Source organism: Salmo trutta, chromosome 15 (assembly GCF_901001165.1).
Source record: "Salmo trutta chromosome 15, fSalTru1.1, whole genome shotgun sequence".
NCBI classification, from domain to species: Eukaryota; Metazoa; Chordata; class Actinopteri; order Salmoniformes; family Salmonidae; genus Salmo; species Salmo trutta.
Window position 1 is genome coordinate 41,457,329 of NC_042971.1, and position 15,927 is coordinate 41,473,255.

The 15,927-nt window shown below is 42.2% G+C and overlaps 1 protein-coding gene across 2 annotated transcripts in view; it reads left to right on the forward strand.

The window, feature by feature from the left end:
• The window catches only part of msna (moesin a), a 25,552-nt gene extending 10,240 nt beyond the window's left edge, over positions 1-15,312 (forward strand). The window contains exons 2-13 of one of the 2 annotated variants that reach the window (XM_029691578.1): positions 3,381-3,464; positions 7,120-7,215; positions 8,068-8,342; positions 8,491-8,574; positions 8,922-9,068; positions 9,241-9,337; positions 9,776-9,939; positions 10,342-10,472; positions 10,727-10,887; positions 11,117-11,209; positions 13,632-13,862; positions 14,057-15,312. In XM_029691578.1, coding sequence (XP_029547438.1) covers positions 3,381-3,464; positions 7,120-7,215; positions 8,068-8,342; positions 8,491-8,574; positions 8,922-9,068; positions 9,241-9,337; positions 9,776-9,939; positions 10,342-10,472; positions 10,727-10,887; positions 11,117-11,209; positions 13,632-13,862; positions 14,057-14,221 — 1,728 coding nt within the window. In that variant the 3' untranslated portion in view covers positions 14,222-15,312. Of the gene's footprint in view, positions 1-3,380; positions 3,465-7,119; positions 7,216-8,067; positions 8,343-8,490; positions 8,575-8,921; positions 9,069-9,240; positions 9,338-9,775; positions 9,940-10,341; positions 10,473-10,726; positions 10,888-11,116; positions 11,210-13,631; positions 13,863-14,056 lie in introns of those variants that run through there. The other variant, XM_029691579.1, reaches the window with a different exon arrangement.
• Positions 15,313-15,927: the final 615 nt, after the last annotated feature.

The window sequence follows — 15,927 nt, forward strand, 5'->3', positions numbered from 1 at the left end:
TATATTTGTTGTCTTAAGGGGGAAGATGTTATAGGCTTTGGGATTTCGACTTCGAGTTTGGTTCTGTTTGTGGCTTGCCCTGATTGGAATCATCCTTGTTGGTCAGGACGTGTTGCACCTCGTTAATCACCTGCTTGCACAGGTGATATTTAAAAGCTGCAGAGCCAGTGTTCCAGTTGGCATGAGAGATGTTGGAAGAGCTAGACTGCTGTTTAACGCTCCTGCTTTAAGTTTAATACAACACCTTTTATTTTGTCACCATTTGGTTTGATTGATGTTTATTTTCACTCCCTAACCTAAGTTGGCGTGGGTTCTTTTCTTTTAGTTTATTAGGCAAATCTAGTGGGCGTCCATGGTGGGTGTATATTTAAGACCCTAGTCTAGTTTGCTTGGTCAGCATTCAGTGGATGCCTTTCAGAACCCATTTTAAGCCCCCACCTGTTTTTTTTTTGTTAGTTACCTTTTTATGTTGAGCAACGATTTTTGGTTGGTTATTGGGAAACGTGACAATGGCAATAGACAGTTATTGGACCTAACTTGTTTACAAATATAAGTTATCGGTATAGCCTGCAAGTGCACGTAAAGCTTAATTTCACTTGTAGGAGTTGCCGGAACATGGAAAGAGGAAATGAAACATTCAGCTAACCACTCCCTAGAAAACTGGGCCTTCATTTTGCGTAAAATAAAAAGTTGATTTATTAATCTCTCCCCTATAACGTTAGGTAACATCTTTGTGATGTGTCCAGATCTTGTTTAGTCATACATTTTAAGAAAACAAGGAACTCAACTATGCACTGTTGAGTGGCATAGAATTTGTTTGAGAACCAACCATGTTAAATGTTTGTACTAATTACTTGTAGATGGCTGAATGTGTCTGGGTCATTTGTGAAGCCTAAATGAGATGAATGTTCATAGTAGTTAGCTCCTGCTCTTACAGGCCTCGGTCCAGTCACAGCTCTACTCTACAGCCCTCTACTCTGTGTGCCGCATCAGTCCAGCCACTCCAGTCTGCTCTGTGCTGCCGGTGATGACAGGAAGTGGCAGGGTGACAAGTGGACTGACCAGCGAATGGGGCCTGCTGACACAAAGGGGAAAGAACGCGGCCCTAATCAGCCTCACAGCTGGGAAATAAAGCATGCCATTGTGGCTCAGCTCAGGCGTGGGCCTCAGCCCTGCTCAGTTATTCCCCCCCCCCCCCCCCCACACACACACACACACTCATGTCATCTCTGAGAGGACAGAACATGGAGCCATGTCAATATAGCTTTATTAATCACTCACAGCGTGGGATGGAAATATGTTTAGGGTGCACAGCAGGAGGAAGCTTGTATACCACGAGACAGGCAGCATACACTCATTTGTTGCATTCCTTTTATGGGCATATTCCATTTGTTTCAAATTCATACTGGCTGTAAAACTGCTTTGAGTGTTGGGCCATGATGTAGTGGTCTAAAGACTGAGGTATCCATGATGGCTAGCTCATCAGGTTTTGAATGCCTGCTGTTATATAAATCATTCTAGAAATAAGGCTACTTTTCCTAATTCCACTTTTGTAATTACAAAAATGGCAGAACTTGCAATTACAAAATGATCACGTTATTATCGTGTCACTAGAACAGTCTAAGAGCAACTTTTTATCATAATTACGTATAGGCCTACAGTAAATGTCATATGAAAGCAAAACAGTGCGATAGAGAGCTACAAGTCCTATTTGCATGCACTTGTGTGTGGATGTTAAGAAATCAAAAAGAGAACTTGTGCTGGTGCAATCACTGAGCACACATTAACTCTGAGAGAAAGGCAGGCAAGCAGCAGTGATGCATTACAGGATGTAGTGTCAGTGAGCTCCATGTTGAGCGGGCCACCCTCGCTTTGCGAGGCCCAGCTACCAGAGGATGTGGTTACTTCCTGTAGTGAAGCAGCTCGGTAGAGAGAGAGAGTGAGCTGGGGGACAACATGTTCACTTAGCATGCTAAAACCCCCAAAGTATTTCTGCTACATTTAGAGAGATATACTCATCACTACTGGCCAGATGCAAAACGATTTAATTTGACACAGTATTAGTATAGTAACTGTAGGAAGTTTTTATGTCTGTGTAAAATCTACTCCCACTAAATTCTGTTTAAAATTCTGTTAGGGTAGTGGACAAGTTTTATCGCATCATTAAGATAAAATATTTATTTCCCCTTTGGTTTCTGTGAAGTCAGTGTGCATCTTTTTCCAATATAAGTTAATAATACCTCATTGTGGCAGGAATTGGTGCACTGTCTCCCTCAGTGGGTTTCCTGCAATTGTTTTTTCCAGGGTTTGAGGCTGATCAATCATTTTAGTCTAGCACCTCCCCTTGTGCAATCTTCTGTACCAGGCACGGAAAATGGCCTCTCTCCCACATTGTACATCTTTGAAACATTGTAATTGTCTGCCCCACCCTCCCCTCTCTAGTGAGTAAGGGAGTTGAAATTAACATGCATATTACGTCTCAAAGGAGTATACCCAAAGAGTATTTAATAGAGTAGTATGGACATGCAACAGCTCTCAAATAAAGACAAAAATGTTTCACACTGCTTTGAAAAAGGTCATGGTTGAGTGTTAGTCTCAGATATCCCAGACATGGGAACAACGTAAGCTAGGCAATGGCACTGGAGCATTGGAACATTGCCGGAAGCAACCCAACTGTCTAGAAAAACTAGTTGAATGTCAGCCTAAATTGTTGTATTATGGCTTTTGCTTACCGCCTGATGAAAGCAGTATTTGGAACCTAACGTACTATGATGCCTTGGCTGCCTGCTCATTGGTAATATGTTCAGTAGTTATCAGTTTACAAACCACTGACATTTTGGATGAAACATATCTGACAGCCCACATACGCACCATTTTTTTTCTGAAAGTATGTGTGTCCACCCTGCTATATCCATAAATCTTTCATGAGATGTAGACAATTATAAATTACACTGCCAAAATGTTTAATCAAATAGAGATTTTGCCAAGTTAGTGTGCTCATATGCCTGGCCCAAGTTGTCATGTAGGTGCACTCCTGCCCTGCTGTGAAACTCTACCTCCTCTGGTCATAGAATGAGGGTTCATTCTAATGCTTATGAGGCCTATTCCCCTTTGATCAATCCCAAAATTAAATTGTGCATATAAATGTACATACATGTATATATTTATTAGCATAAATCATAAGTAAGTAACTAACAGTCTCTAAGAAATGTAGTCTGATCCAACATGCTATTGATTCTCAATCTCGAATTCTCAGAGGCATCTAACTTGATAATCACATTTGTTATAAATTAGGTACACCGACACATGTAACTTTTATTTTTATGGACTTCACTGGTTGTCAGTCACAGCGTACTAACTAATTTTGGTTTCTTCAACAGATTAGTGTGCGAGTTACCACGATGGATGCAGAGTTGGAGTTTGCCATCCAGCCCAACACAACGGGAAAGCAACTCTTCGACCAGGTAAGAACAATGCTTGCTCTGCTGAAACATGCTAATGGTTTTGCCTCCTCAGTGGCAAATTACATGTTCTTGTGGTGCTTTTCTTCTAATGCTAATCAGTGTAAATTGCAAGCTGGGGAATGGAAGCCCAGTTGTGGGACTGGAGTGTGAAGGGTTTATTTTTCTAGGAACTCACACTGTCTCACTGTTCTTCTCATTGAGTCAAGCTGTTCGCTATGGCATAGGCCCGAGAGCAAAACATTTTTGGGGGGCTACTGAAGATTTTTATTATATATGTATTTATATCTACAGTACCAGTCAAAAGTTTGGACACACCTACTCATCCCAGGGGTTTTCTTTATGTTTACTATTTTCTACATTGTAGAATAATAGTGAAGACATCAAAACCATGAAATAACACATATGGGATCATGTAGTAACCAAAAAAGTGTTAAACAAATCAAAATATTTTTAAGATTTGAGATTCTTCAAAGTAGCCACCCTTTGCCTTGATGACAGCTTTGCACACTCTTGGCATTCTTTCAACGAGCTTCATGAGGTAGTCACCAGGAATGCATTTTAATTTGTAATTTAATTAAACTTTATTTTACTAGGCAAGTCAGTTAAGAACAAATTTTTATTTAATTCAATGAACAGGTGTGTTTTGTTAAAAGTTAATTTGGGGAATTTCTTTCCTTCTTAATGCGTTTGAACCAATCAGTTGTATTGTGACAAGGTAGTGGTGGTATACAGAAGATATCCCTATTTGGTAAAATACCAAGTCCGTATTATGTCAAGAACAGCTCAAATAAGCAAAGAGAAATGACATGAATGTCCTTCAATCCGGAAAATGTCAAGAACTTTGAAAGTTTCTTCAAATGCAGTCGCAAACACCAAACACCAAACATGGTCCCGTGTGGCTCAGTTGGTAGAGCATGGTGTTTGCAACGCCAGGATTGTGGGTTCGATTCCCACGGGGGACCAGTACAGGGGGGGAAAAAAATGAAATGTATGCATTCACTACTGTAAGTCGCTCTGGATAGGGGGTCTGCTAAATGACTAAAATGTAAAATGTAAATGATGAAACTGGCTCCCATGAGGACCACCACAGGAAAGGAAGACCCAGAGTTACCTCTGCTGCAGAGGATAAGTTCATTAGAGTTAACTGCACCTCAGATTGCAGACCAAATAAATGCTTCACAGAGTTCAAGTGACAGACACATCTCAACATGTTCAGAGGAGACTGCGTGAATCAGGCCTTCATGGTCGAATTGCTGCAATAAGAAGAAGAGACTTGCTTAGGCCAAGAAACACGAGCAATGGACATTAGACCGGTGGAAATCTGTCCTTTTTGTCTGAGTCCACATTTGAGATTTTTGGACGCAGAGTAGGCGAACGGATGATCTCCGCATGTGTGGTTCCCACCGTGAAGCATGGAGGAGGAGGTGTGATGGTGTGGGGGTGCTTTGCTGGTGACACTGTCTGTGATTTATTTAGAATTCAGGTACACTTAACCAGAGTGGCTACCACAGCATTCTGCAGCGATACGCCATCCCATCTGGTTTGCACTTAGTGGGACAATCATTTGTTTTTCAACAGGACAATGACCCAACACACCTCCAGGCTGTGTAAGGGTTATTTGACCAAGAAGGAGAGTGATGGAGTGCTGCGTCAGATGACCTGGCCTCCACAATCACCTGATCTCAACCCAATTGAGATAGTGACTGCAGACTGAAGGAAAAGCAGCCAACAAGTGCTCAGCATGTGGGAATTCCTTCAAGACTGTTGGAAAAGCATTCCAGGTGAATCTAGTTGAGAGAATGCCAAGAGTGTGCAACACTGTCATCAAGGCAAAGGGTGGCTACTTTGAAGAATCTCATATATTTAGATTTTTTTAACACATTTTTGGTTACTACATGATTGCATGTGTTATTTCAAAGTTTTGATGTCTTCACTATTATTCTACAATGTAGAAAATAGTAAAAATAAAGAAAAACCCTTGAATGAGTAGGTGTGTCCGAACTTTTGACTGGTACTGTACATGAGTTAATGAAAAGCAGTAAACATACACATTTAATAACAGACTCATAAACACAATCAGGCAATAGTTAACATACACAGCATTGTTTCACATTTTGTAATAACCGACTCATAAACAGAATCATGCAATAGGCTACAGCTGGCTTCACAGCTTCCCCCGGCGCTTCACAGCTTCCCGGGGAAACTTGACTTATTGTAACCTCACGCGGAGGAAAGGGTAGCGGAGGAACGCGTTCGCTTCTGCTGCAGTGTTCGCTGTAAAATATTACACGTTGTAGCGGTTCTTTGGATTTGCCATTAAACTCCCTACCCACCCTAAGCTAACCCATCTCAACTCAAGGGCGGCTCAATCAAATCAGATGACTGTGTAGACCTGGATGATTTGCAGGCAGTGGTAGTGTGTTGAAACACTGTCTTCTATATGGGAAACACCCCCACCAACTCCTACCCAAGGCTGTTTACACAGCAGATGTGTCTCCTCCAAGGTATTTAGTCCATGAGTGGTCATCAGTCCCTAGCCGTCTCAAGCTGTTCTACGATGCCTGTCTGTGTGAGGAGAGGAGAGAGGAGAGAAGAGGTTGGTGCTTGGCAAGCCGTTTTGGTCCCACCAGTGTTAAAGGGGCTCTCTTAGACACAAACTTGTCATGGCTGTATGGCAGGCCAGCCTGGCCTAAGATTACGTCTCTATCGTTTTAGCAGAGTCACTCCATCACCAATTGTATTTTGGCTGATGTCCCTATCTCACTTAATGCTTGTAATCACATATATTTTTTATTTGTTTCTATTACTTTTATTATTATGAATTTTTAAACTTAATGTGGACTTTGCTGTCCAGACATATCTGTGTCAGGACAGCCACAGACCCCTCTAAGTGTCATTTGATGTAGTGGGCATTCTGGGCAGGGGACTGGATGACTCACTCCACAACCATTAGATAAGATTACAGAGTTTCCCCTCTATTTTTACTCAGGCAATCAGAAAGGGAGCTGTATGGGGCAACAATGCTGAAGCACTAAGTTTAATATGTGACTTATTTCTTATTTCAATCTGGTTAAGATTTTCGTAATACATAAAACGGGTGCCTTTCACAAGTTAGCATAATGGAGCTAAAGCCTCTGTTTGTTTGTGTGTGTGTGAGAGAGATGATCTACTCATAGAACAAAAAAAGAGTACCAATGTCTAGGCTAGAACATGAAGAGTTAAGTTATGTTGAGAAAGTTTAAACTTCTCTTCTACACTTAGGTCCAAGCAATTACTTTTAGGAAATGTCTGCCAACTGTATTATTTTTGGCGTTAGGTTTAGCTTAGAAATGGTTATTTGATACAGTGTTAGTTTGAAAATGAAATTAAAAAATGTAAAAGATAAGTAGAATATCTATGCACTAAGCGAAGATGATTCTGTATTCATACTTCAGTAAAAGTGCTTTAATATAACTCTAAAGAAAGGCTAAACTAAAGACTATTAGATTGTCATATTCTTTTCAATTAATGACTCAACCATCATGCACCATTACCAACAGTAAATTAAAACCTGACATGAAACAAGAATGTCGCCTAACACTGTTTTCACAGACAATTTAACACAATTATCCCCCGTTGAGAGCTAGGTTACATTAAAACAATTGTGTGCCCTAAGGTTGTGAAGACAATCGGACTGCGGGAGGTGTGGTTCTTCGGACTGCAGTACCAGGATACAAAAGGTTTCTCAACCTGGCTCAAGCTTAATAAGAAGGTGAGTGCCTCCATGTGAACAAGGATATAGTGAACAAGGCTTCCATGCCACCTTACACTCTTAAAAGTAAAGGTGCCTGGAAGAAACTTTTTGGGTTGCCACACCGGCGGAACATTTCCAGTTGAAAAAGGTTCCTCAAGGAACCCCTGTGTAAAGGTCAAACCTGAACCTTTTTGGGAAGGGTTCAATTTTGAACATTTTTGATAATATATTGTAGCGGTGGCAGCCTATCAGATTGGAGGCGTTGCTTTCAGATAGTTATTTTTGGTCACTCTTTAGCGTAAATGTCATTCCTGTTCATCATCTTAAGTTTGTACACTGCAAATTAAAATGTTTCTTGAATATTTATGCATATTACATATTCTAATATAATATTAATAATATTAACATTGCTGATTACATACAGTAATAAAGTGGAAACTATTCCAACTTTCAGATTTGCATAGGCTCTTAATGAACTCATACATCTGTGTTAGCCTCATTGAAGCTACAAAACTATCAGCGTTCAACCTTAATCTTTTCTGTTGTATTGTCATCACATTAACAGGAATGACATTTACTCTAACGGATGGCCAAAAAAATCTTAAAGCCACGCCCCTACTAAGCCACGCCTCCACTCCAGGGTTTATCCAGGAACCTGTTGCTACATTGAACCATAAAGGTTCCTCCAAGAACCCCTCAACTAACCGAAGGTGCAAATATGAACCATTGACTAGCAATGGTTCTTTGAGGATCTCCAGGGGTTCCTTTAGGATCTCTGGGGTTCCTCTAGTCACCACTAATTCTAAGAGTGTAGGTAAAAGAGAAACTGCTCCTGGTGCCTCCACTCAGCTGTATGACCCCTGACCCTAGGTGACTGCCCAGGATGTGAGGAAGGAAAGCCCACTGCTGTTCAAGTTCCGCGGAAAGTTCTTCCCTGAGGACGTGTCAGAGGAGCTGATCCAGGAGGCCACCCAGAGGCTGTTCTTCTTGCAGGTGAAGGAGGGGATCCTCAACGATGACATTTACTGCCCCCCGGAGACTGCTGTGCTGCTGGCCTCCTACGCTGTGCAGGCCAAGTATGCTGACTACAACAAGGACATCCACTCGACAGGATACCTGTCCAGCGACAAACTGCTGCCTCAGAGGTAAGGCCTCCACCATCTCTAGAGTTTACATAACACCTTTTGATTGGACCTCCATACTCTCTTTACCGTAAACAGTCTATGATGGCATACAGTTTTTGATGGTGTCATGTTTTTATGGTGTAATGTAATGTTCTCTTTGTGTTTTTAGAGTCCTGGACCAGCACAAACTCAACAAGGAGCAGTGGGAGGAGAGGATCCAGGTGTGGCATGAGGAACACAAGGGCATGCTCAGGTAGTGAAACACACACACAGACACACACATTACTTACCTCTCCTAGCTCTGTTGTCCCTGGCCTAAAGAAAATCTGCCTCTGTTGGTTTCAATTGAAAGTTCTATATCTCTCTTTACAGTACAACATACCACGTCATGTGGAAAATTGCTTTAGCTTCTCTCATGGAGTGAATAGATTTGCACTCAGAGCTTGAGGATGAGAAAGCATATGCTGTGATTTTGAAGCATCTTGACAATCAGCTCTTATTGAGAATTATTTTGGCAGCTACCTTGCTGGTAGTATTTTAATACCTTAACAGCTTGTGTTCCTTCTGTGCTTAATGACTTGATTTGTTATACCCACACAGAGAGGACTCAATGATGGAGTACCTGAAGATCGCTCAGGACCTGGAGATGTACGGTGTCAACTACTTCAGCATCAAGAACAAGAAAGGATCAGATCTGTGGTTAGGAGTGGATGCCCTGGGACTCAACATTTACGAACAGAATGATAAGTGAGTGACTCATGTAGAAATGTACACCACAGGGGTACTCACACACACGGGACTGAAAGCTGTTATACATATGCCGTACAAACTCAGGTCCAATAGTTGTTTTATGATTGTGACGAAGTGTAAAGGAGAATGCAAATATCAGTGTGTTGATATCACATTTTTGCCTCAACAGGATGACACCTAAAATTGGATTCCCATGGAGTGAAATCAGGAATATTTCCTTCAATGACAAGAAGTTTGTCATCAAACCCATTGACAAGAAAGCACCAGTATGTACCACTAATGCCCTCTCTGTTCTCATGTTTAAAGGAGTACTGTGAGATTATGGCAGAGTCAGATGCGCCCAGAGTCAGATGAACTCGTGGATACTCATTTTATGTCTCTGTGTGCAGTATGAAGGAAATTAGAGGTAGTTTAGCGAGCCAATGCTAACTAGCATTAGCACAACAACGGGAAGTCTACAGATATGCTAGCATATGCAAAACTACCTCTAACTTCCTTTCTACTGCATGCAGAGGCATACAAATGGTATCCATGAGTTCATCTGACCCTGGGTAAGTAGAAAAATTAATCTTGCATCTGCTAAACTGTATAAACTTTGATTTGATAAAGTTATAATGTATTTACTAGGGAGAGAAATTATTATTGTTGCCATAATATTTTTTTTTTTAAAGATTACTGCTACTCACACATGCTTTCTTTCCTAGGACTTTGTATTCTATGCTCCACGACTGCGTATCAACAAGCGCATCCTGGCACTCTGCATGGGCAATCATGAGCTGTATATGCGTCGCCGCAAACCAGACACCATTGAGGTACAGCAGATGAAGGCCCAGGCCAGAGAGGAGAAGAACCATAAGAAGATGGAGAGGTCAGTGTCACCACCACCACACTGTAGTTGCTGCTTACAAGACTATTTCAAGACTTCAGAGACCCGTGGTTACTCCAGCCTCTGTCTTTCTATCGCCCTTGTATCTGCCCAACAGTAATGCTCAAAAAGAAAGCTGAACATGAAGAGCATCAATTGATAATTTCAAACATTAAAATCACAGCAGTCTGTTGTGGGTGGAAAATGGTGGCCACTGGCCAGACATTATTACTTCTTCTTACTAAAGTCCCTCTAACCTCAGTAGCCATCAGAACATTGACAGATCTCTTTAGCTAATGTTTAGGTTGGCCTATTGTCTGATAAAGAAGGCTTGAACATTTTTGGAAATTGTCCATGTTTCCTCCCTTCTATCTCCCTTTTTACTCTACGGCCTCTGTCCACCAGGGCACTGCTGGAGAACGAAAAGAAGAAGAGAGAAGTTGCTGAAAAAGAAAAGGAAAAGATTGAAAAGGAGAAGGAGGATCTTATGGAGAAACTGAAACAGATTGAGGAACAGACGAAAAAAGCTCAGCAAGGTTGGAAACCCCCTATTACTGTAGTATGAATAAATAACAGAAAACCTATTATCTTTACTCTTAAAGCTTTACTCTTAGAGTCTTATAAGAGAGTGATTGTTCATTGCTTATTATTGAGTGTAAGACCTAATGTAACCTTTATTTAAGGAAATTAGTCTTGTTGAGAGAAATTCTATTTTACAAGAGAGACTTAATGAAAGCTACAGTACATGTAGTCCATTCTGTCTATTATCATCATTACTGTGTGTGCGCAGAGTTGGAAGAACAGACGCGGAAGGCCCTGGAATTGGAGCATGAGAGGAAGCGTGCTCAGGAGGAGGCGGAGCGTCTGGAGAAGGAGCGCAGGATGGCTGAGGAGGCCAAGACTGCCCTGCTCCAGCAGTCTGAGAACCAGATGAAAAACCAGGAACACTTGGCGAGTTACCCACATATTACACACATTCATCAACAGCACACGCAGTGTCAGCACGTAGCATTGGCCTACAGAGTGATGAGCTGCTGAGTAATGTGATGATTGTTAATTACTGTAGTACATTTTTTGGAATAAAACAAATAAATTATTGTTTGTATTGTACAGAAACATGTATTATCATGATAGTTAATAGGCTAAGAAAGAACGGGAAAATAACCTATTTTTCCCACAGGCCACGGAACTGGCTGAGCTAACCTCAAAGATCTCCCTACTGGAGGACGCCAAGCAGAAGAAGGAGGATGAGGCAACGCAGTGGCAACAGAAGGTGTGGTCTCAGCTACTGCTCTCCTCATTCTCTCTGACCTCCCCCACCTTCTCAAATGGTTTAGTCCCATGGTTTAGTCCCAGCAACATCCAATGTTGCAGTAATTCATCCATTAGAACAAAGTAACCATAGCTCTGATATGCTGTTCTGAAGTTATAGCAGTTGGACACTGTTTGTTTTAAGAGACCATACTTCAGGCATGGACACACTGGTAGCTTTTGTCAGCCGAGAGTACTTAGCACCTCTGAACAGAGTGCCAGTCGTAACTTGCAAACTGAGTGCAAAATGACGGTAGTCAGAGATGCCCACAGGCGGGTGGTCCTTAAAACACACCTTGCCGAACAAACTGCAAACGAACGGCAGATGAACGGCAGAACGACAATCGGTGCAGTTTGTACGCACCGCACCGAATGTGGATCCAGCGTTTGTCTCTGATCGTTCAGTGTGTTGTGTTTAAGGGACCACCCGCTGTAATTGTCTGACTGACCCAACAAATCACACGATTCTACATCATGGATGGCACTCTGTTCAGAAGGTGCTAAATACAATCGTCCAGTAAACTCTATTGGTGTGTCTGAGCCCTCTGGTGGAGGGAATTGCTCCATTGGAGGGGCCCCTCCACTCCTCTCCCCGTGTGCATGGTGACTCATGCTGTGGGCCTGGCTGGAAGGGATGGTTTCTCTCTGTCTTTACACTAGGGAAATCCTGTTTGCCTGGGAGGATTTCTCTCACCCCATTGTTATATTTTCCCTATTTTCACATTTGAAAGAATGCAAATCTAAATAGCAGGTCCCAAATGTTGTGTGATTGTGCTGTCTAGATCAACCCCCGCCCCATTTTAATCTGAAAGATTTATGACCTGATTGGTGCACCGTGCTGTCACACAGAACATTCATGTATATTTTGGACTGTATAACTGTATAATCTTATAGAGGTCATTATAGAGGAATAGATACACTACATGACCAAAAGCATGTGGACATCTGCTCGTCGAACATCTCATTCCAAAATCATGGGCATTAATATGTAGTTGGTCCTCCATTTGCTGCTATAACAGCCTCTACTCTTCTGGGAAGGCTTTCCACTAGATGTTTGAACATTGCTGCAGGGACTTGCTTCCATTCAGCCACAAGAGCATTAGTGAGGTCGGGCACTGATGTTGGGCGATTAGGCCTGGCTCGCAGTCGGCGTTCCAATTCATCCCAAAGGTGTTCGATGGGGTTGAGGTCAGGGCTCTGTGCAAGCCAGTCAAGTTCTTCCACACTGACCTCGACAAACCATATCTGTATGGACCTCGCTTTGTGCATGGGGGCATTGTCATGCTGAAACAGGAAAGGGCATTCCCCAAACTGTTACCACAAAGTTGGAAGCACAGAATCGTCTAGAATGTCATTGTATGCTGTAGCGTTAAGATTTCCCTTCACTGGAACTAAGGGTCCTAGCCCAAACCATGAAAAACAACCCCAGACCATTATTCCTCCTCCACCAAACTTTACAGTTGGCACTATGTATTGGGGAAGGTGGAGTTCTGTCTGACTGCCAGATGGTGAAGTGTGATTCATCACTCCAGAGAACTATTTTCCTCTGCTCCAGAGTCCAATGGCAGCAAGCATTAAACCACTCCAGCCAACGCTTGGCATTGCGCATAGTGATCTGAGGCTTGTGTGCGGCTGCTCGGCCATGGAAACCTATTTCATTAAGCTCCCGAAGAACAGTTCTTGAGCTGACGTTGCTTCCGGGGGCAGTTTGGAACTCGGTAGTGAGTGTTCCAATCGAGGACAGACGATTTTTACACGCTACACGCTTCAGCCCTCGGATGTCCCGTTCTGTGAGCTTGTGTGGCCTACCACTTAGCGGCTGAGCCGTTGTTGCTCCTAGATGTTTCCACTTCACAATAACATCACTTACAGTTGACCGGGGCAGCACTAGCAGGGCAGAAATTTGACAAACTGACTTCTTGGAAAGGTGGCATCCTATGACGGTGTCCCGTTGAAAGTCACTGAACTACTCAGTAAGGCCATTCTGCTGCCAATGTTTGTCTGTGGAGATTGCATGGCTGTATGCTCAATTTTATACACCTGTCAGCAACAGGTGTGGCTGAAATAACCGAATCCACTAATTTGAAGGGGTGTCCACATACTTCTGTATATATAGTGTATTTCTTCTGCTGGGGGAAACGGAACCAGACAGGTGAAACACTGGCCAGTACTGCGCTATGGTGAAACAAAATCCTTTATGGATATTATACTGAACTCGGCTAAACCCGATAGCTGACACTGTAGTTCACCTGAAGTTAACTGAACTCGGCTAAACCCGATTGCTGACACTGTAGTTCACCTGAAGTTCACATAACCTATTGATATTCCTTCTCCTGAATCAGTTCATACCATGAGTCATTAACATGAGTGGCTGCCCCCCTTAGGCCTGCATGGTGCAGGAGGACCTGGAGAAGACCAAAGAGGAGCTGAAGAGCAAAATCATGGCGTCCCACATACAGGAGCCTATGCAGGCCGAGAACGAGCATGACGAGAACGACGAGACCAGTGACCAGGCAAGCGCCGAGTTCACAGGCGGTATCTCCTACAAAGACCGCAGCGAGGAGGAGCGCATGACCGAAGCCGAGAAGAACGAGCGTGTACAGCAACACCTGCAGGTGAGTGACCGACTGTGGCTGCTGCCCATACCAAATCCCCCCAGCACTGGAGACAGATGTTTATAGGGGTTGTATCACTGTTTATGATAGTGTAGAGATCACAAGAATGGGGCTTAAAAATGTATCCTGTTATGCCTGTGTTGTTGTGTGTGCCATAGTGAGACTTGGCAGTAATGTTATGTTTCCTCTACCAGGCTTTGAGCTCGGAGTTGGCCATCGCTCGGGATGAGACCAAGAAAACCGCAAATGACATCATCCACGCAGATAACGTGAAAGCGGGACGGGACAAGTACAAGACCCTGCGGCAGATTCGGTCGGGCAACACCAAGCAGCGTATAGACGAGTTTGAGTGCATGTGATGCATCTTGTTTGCAACTGCTATAGGCCCCACAGCGGTGCCATACTTGGTCCATTCATTCTAGACTGCAGACACTGCCTTACACAAGCTACAGTGCCTTCTACCCAAACAAGACCAGTATACATATCAAAGAGCAACAAAAAAAGTACAGCACAATGTATTTGAATAATGGTGCACAAATTACATACAAGTAATGAAATAAGTGCATCAGTTAATAAGGGAGATATTTAATAGAAGAACAGTTTAAAGTGAATAAGATTTGATTCGTTTTATTGATTATCCTTTACAAGTTATTTTTAATTGGTTCATTCCTCACACTGTTTTAAACTGAAAACGAACTAAACAACAACTCGATGCAGGACAGCTGCAATTTGAATTACATTATGGTTGGTCACTATTTGGGTGTCATTGTTTCAGAGCAGGTCTGTTTGTTTTGAGGTGGACCGTTAAGCATTTTCAGCAAATGAAGAGAACATCAAACTGTATTTAAATTAGCATTTTTTTATTCTAATTTTAAGCATTTAAATAGATGGTTGTCTTTCTAAGAGAAGGACATCTTTGTTTGGAAACCCTCAACAGTATTACTTTTACGTAAGATTTGATTAAGTCCATATGAAATAAGCGCTGGAATACCAGATTTTCCTTTTTCAGAGAGAGACATACAGTACCTCTGAATGATTCTTTATAGACCAAGTGTATCTGCTATGACGTATAGCCATGCACACTAGTAGCTGCCATGATTAGGAGTTTCTTTTTGTATATCAATCTTTTGCTAAACCTTGTATTATATGGCATTTGAAGCAATATGATTCAAAGACCTGCCTTGAAAGATTTATTTTGTCATTTGGATTTTAAAAAAAAAACAAGTTATGTGTAAAAAGATGGATGTCTTACGGATTGTAAGTGTCCCTCTAGCCTTTTCTCAGTAAATTATACGAATGACTGGAAGCCACCAGCCAGAATTAAAACAAGGATGAATATTGTAATTCTTACAGTACTGGGCAGTGCCTTGTCATCTGCAGAATGTTTCAGCAGACCTTTGCTGCTTGAGTCTTCATTTCAACTGTCATTAAAAGTGGAAACTACACTGTTTTATGTGTTCTGTTTTCTGTTTTCCTTTGTTTGAGCTCAGAAGCTGACTGGCCATAGGGAAGTTTGGGCAAATACCGGATGGGCAGGTCCATCTTTAGTAAAGCGGGCATGTCTAAATTGGTGTTATTGCGCATATTTACCATTATTTAGCTAATAATGTGTGCCTCGATTAAAAATGGGCTTGTTAAAAATGACTGGGACGATTTCTGGTCGTCCGTCTCCTGTATGATCTCATATGAAATCCCTTGGAATAGGTGCAGTATCCTGCAAGGACACTAGAGGTCCTTGGTTGACCAATACATATATTTCAAACGCTTCAGAAAGTGGTTTATTCTCAGCACAATACGAAGGTGGGGTTTCAGAAACATCTTCTCTTGTTTGCATGTAGACTTCTTGAATATGTTAAACCCTGAAATCAAATCCGGTTTTAGTTAACAATTGGACGGATGACTTAACTTTGACGGTTCAGCTCAACGTAATGATTTTTAATAATTAACAAGCACTTCCGTTTCCCCCAGGAGTGGCCAAATATCTCCTGCCCCTGAAGTATCAAACCAAAGAGTGCAGCGCAAAGAGATCCCTCTGGGCAAAAACGTACATATAATCGGTAACACT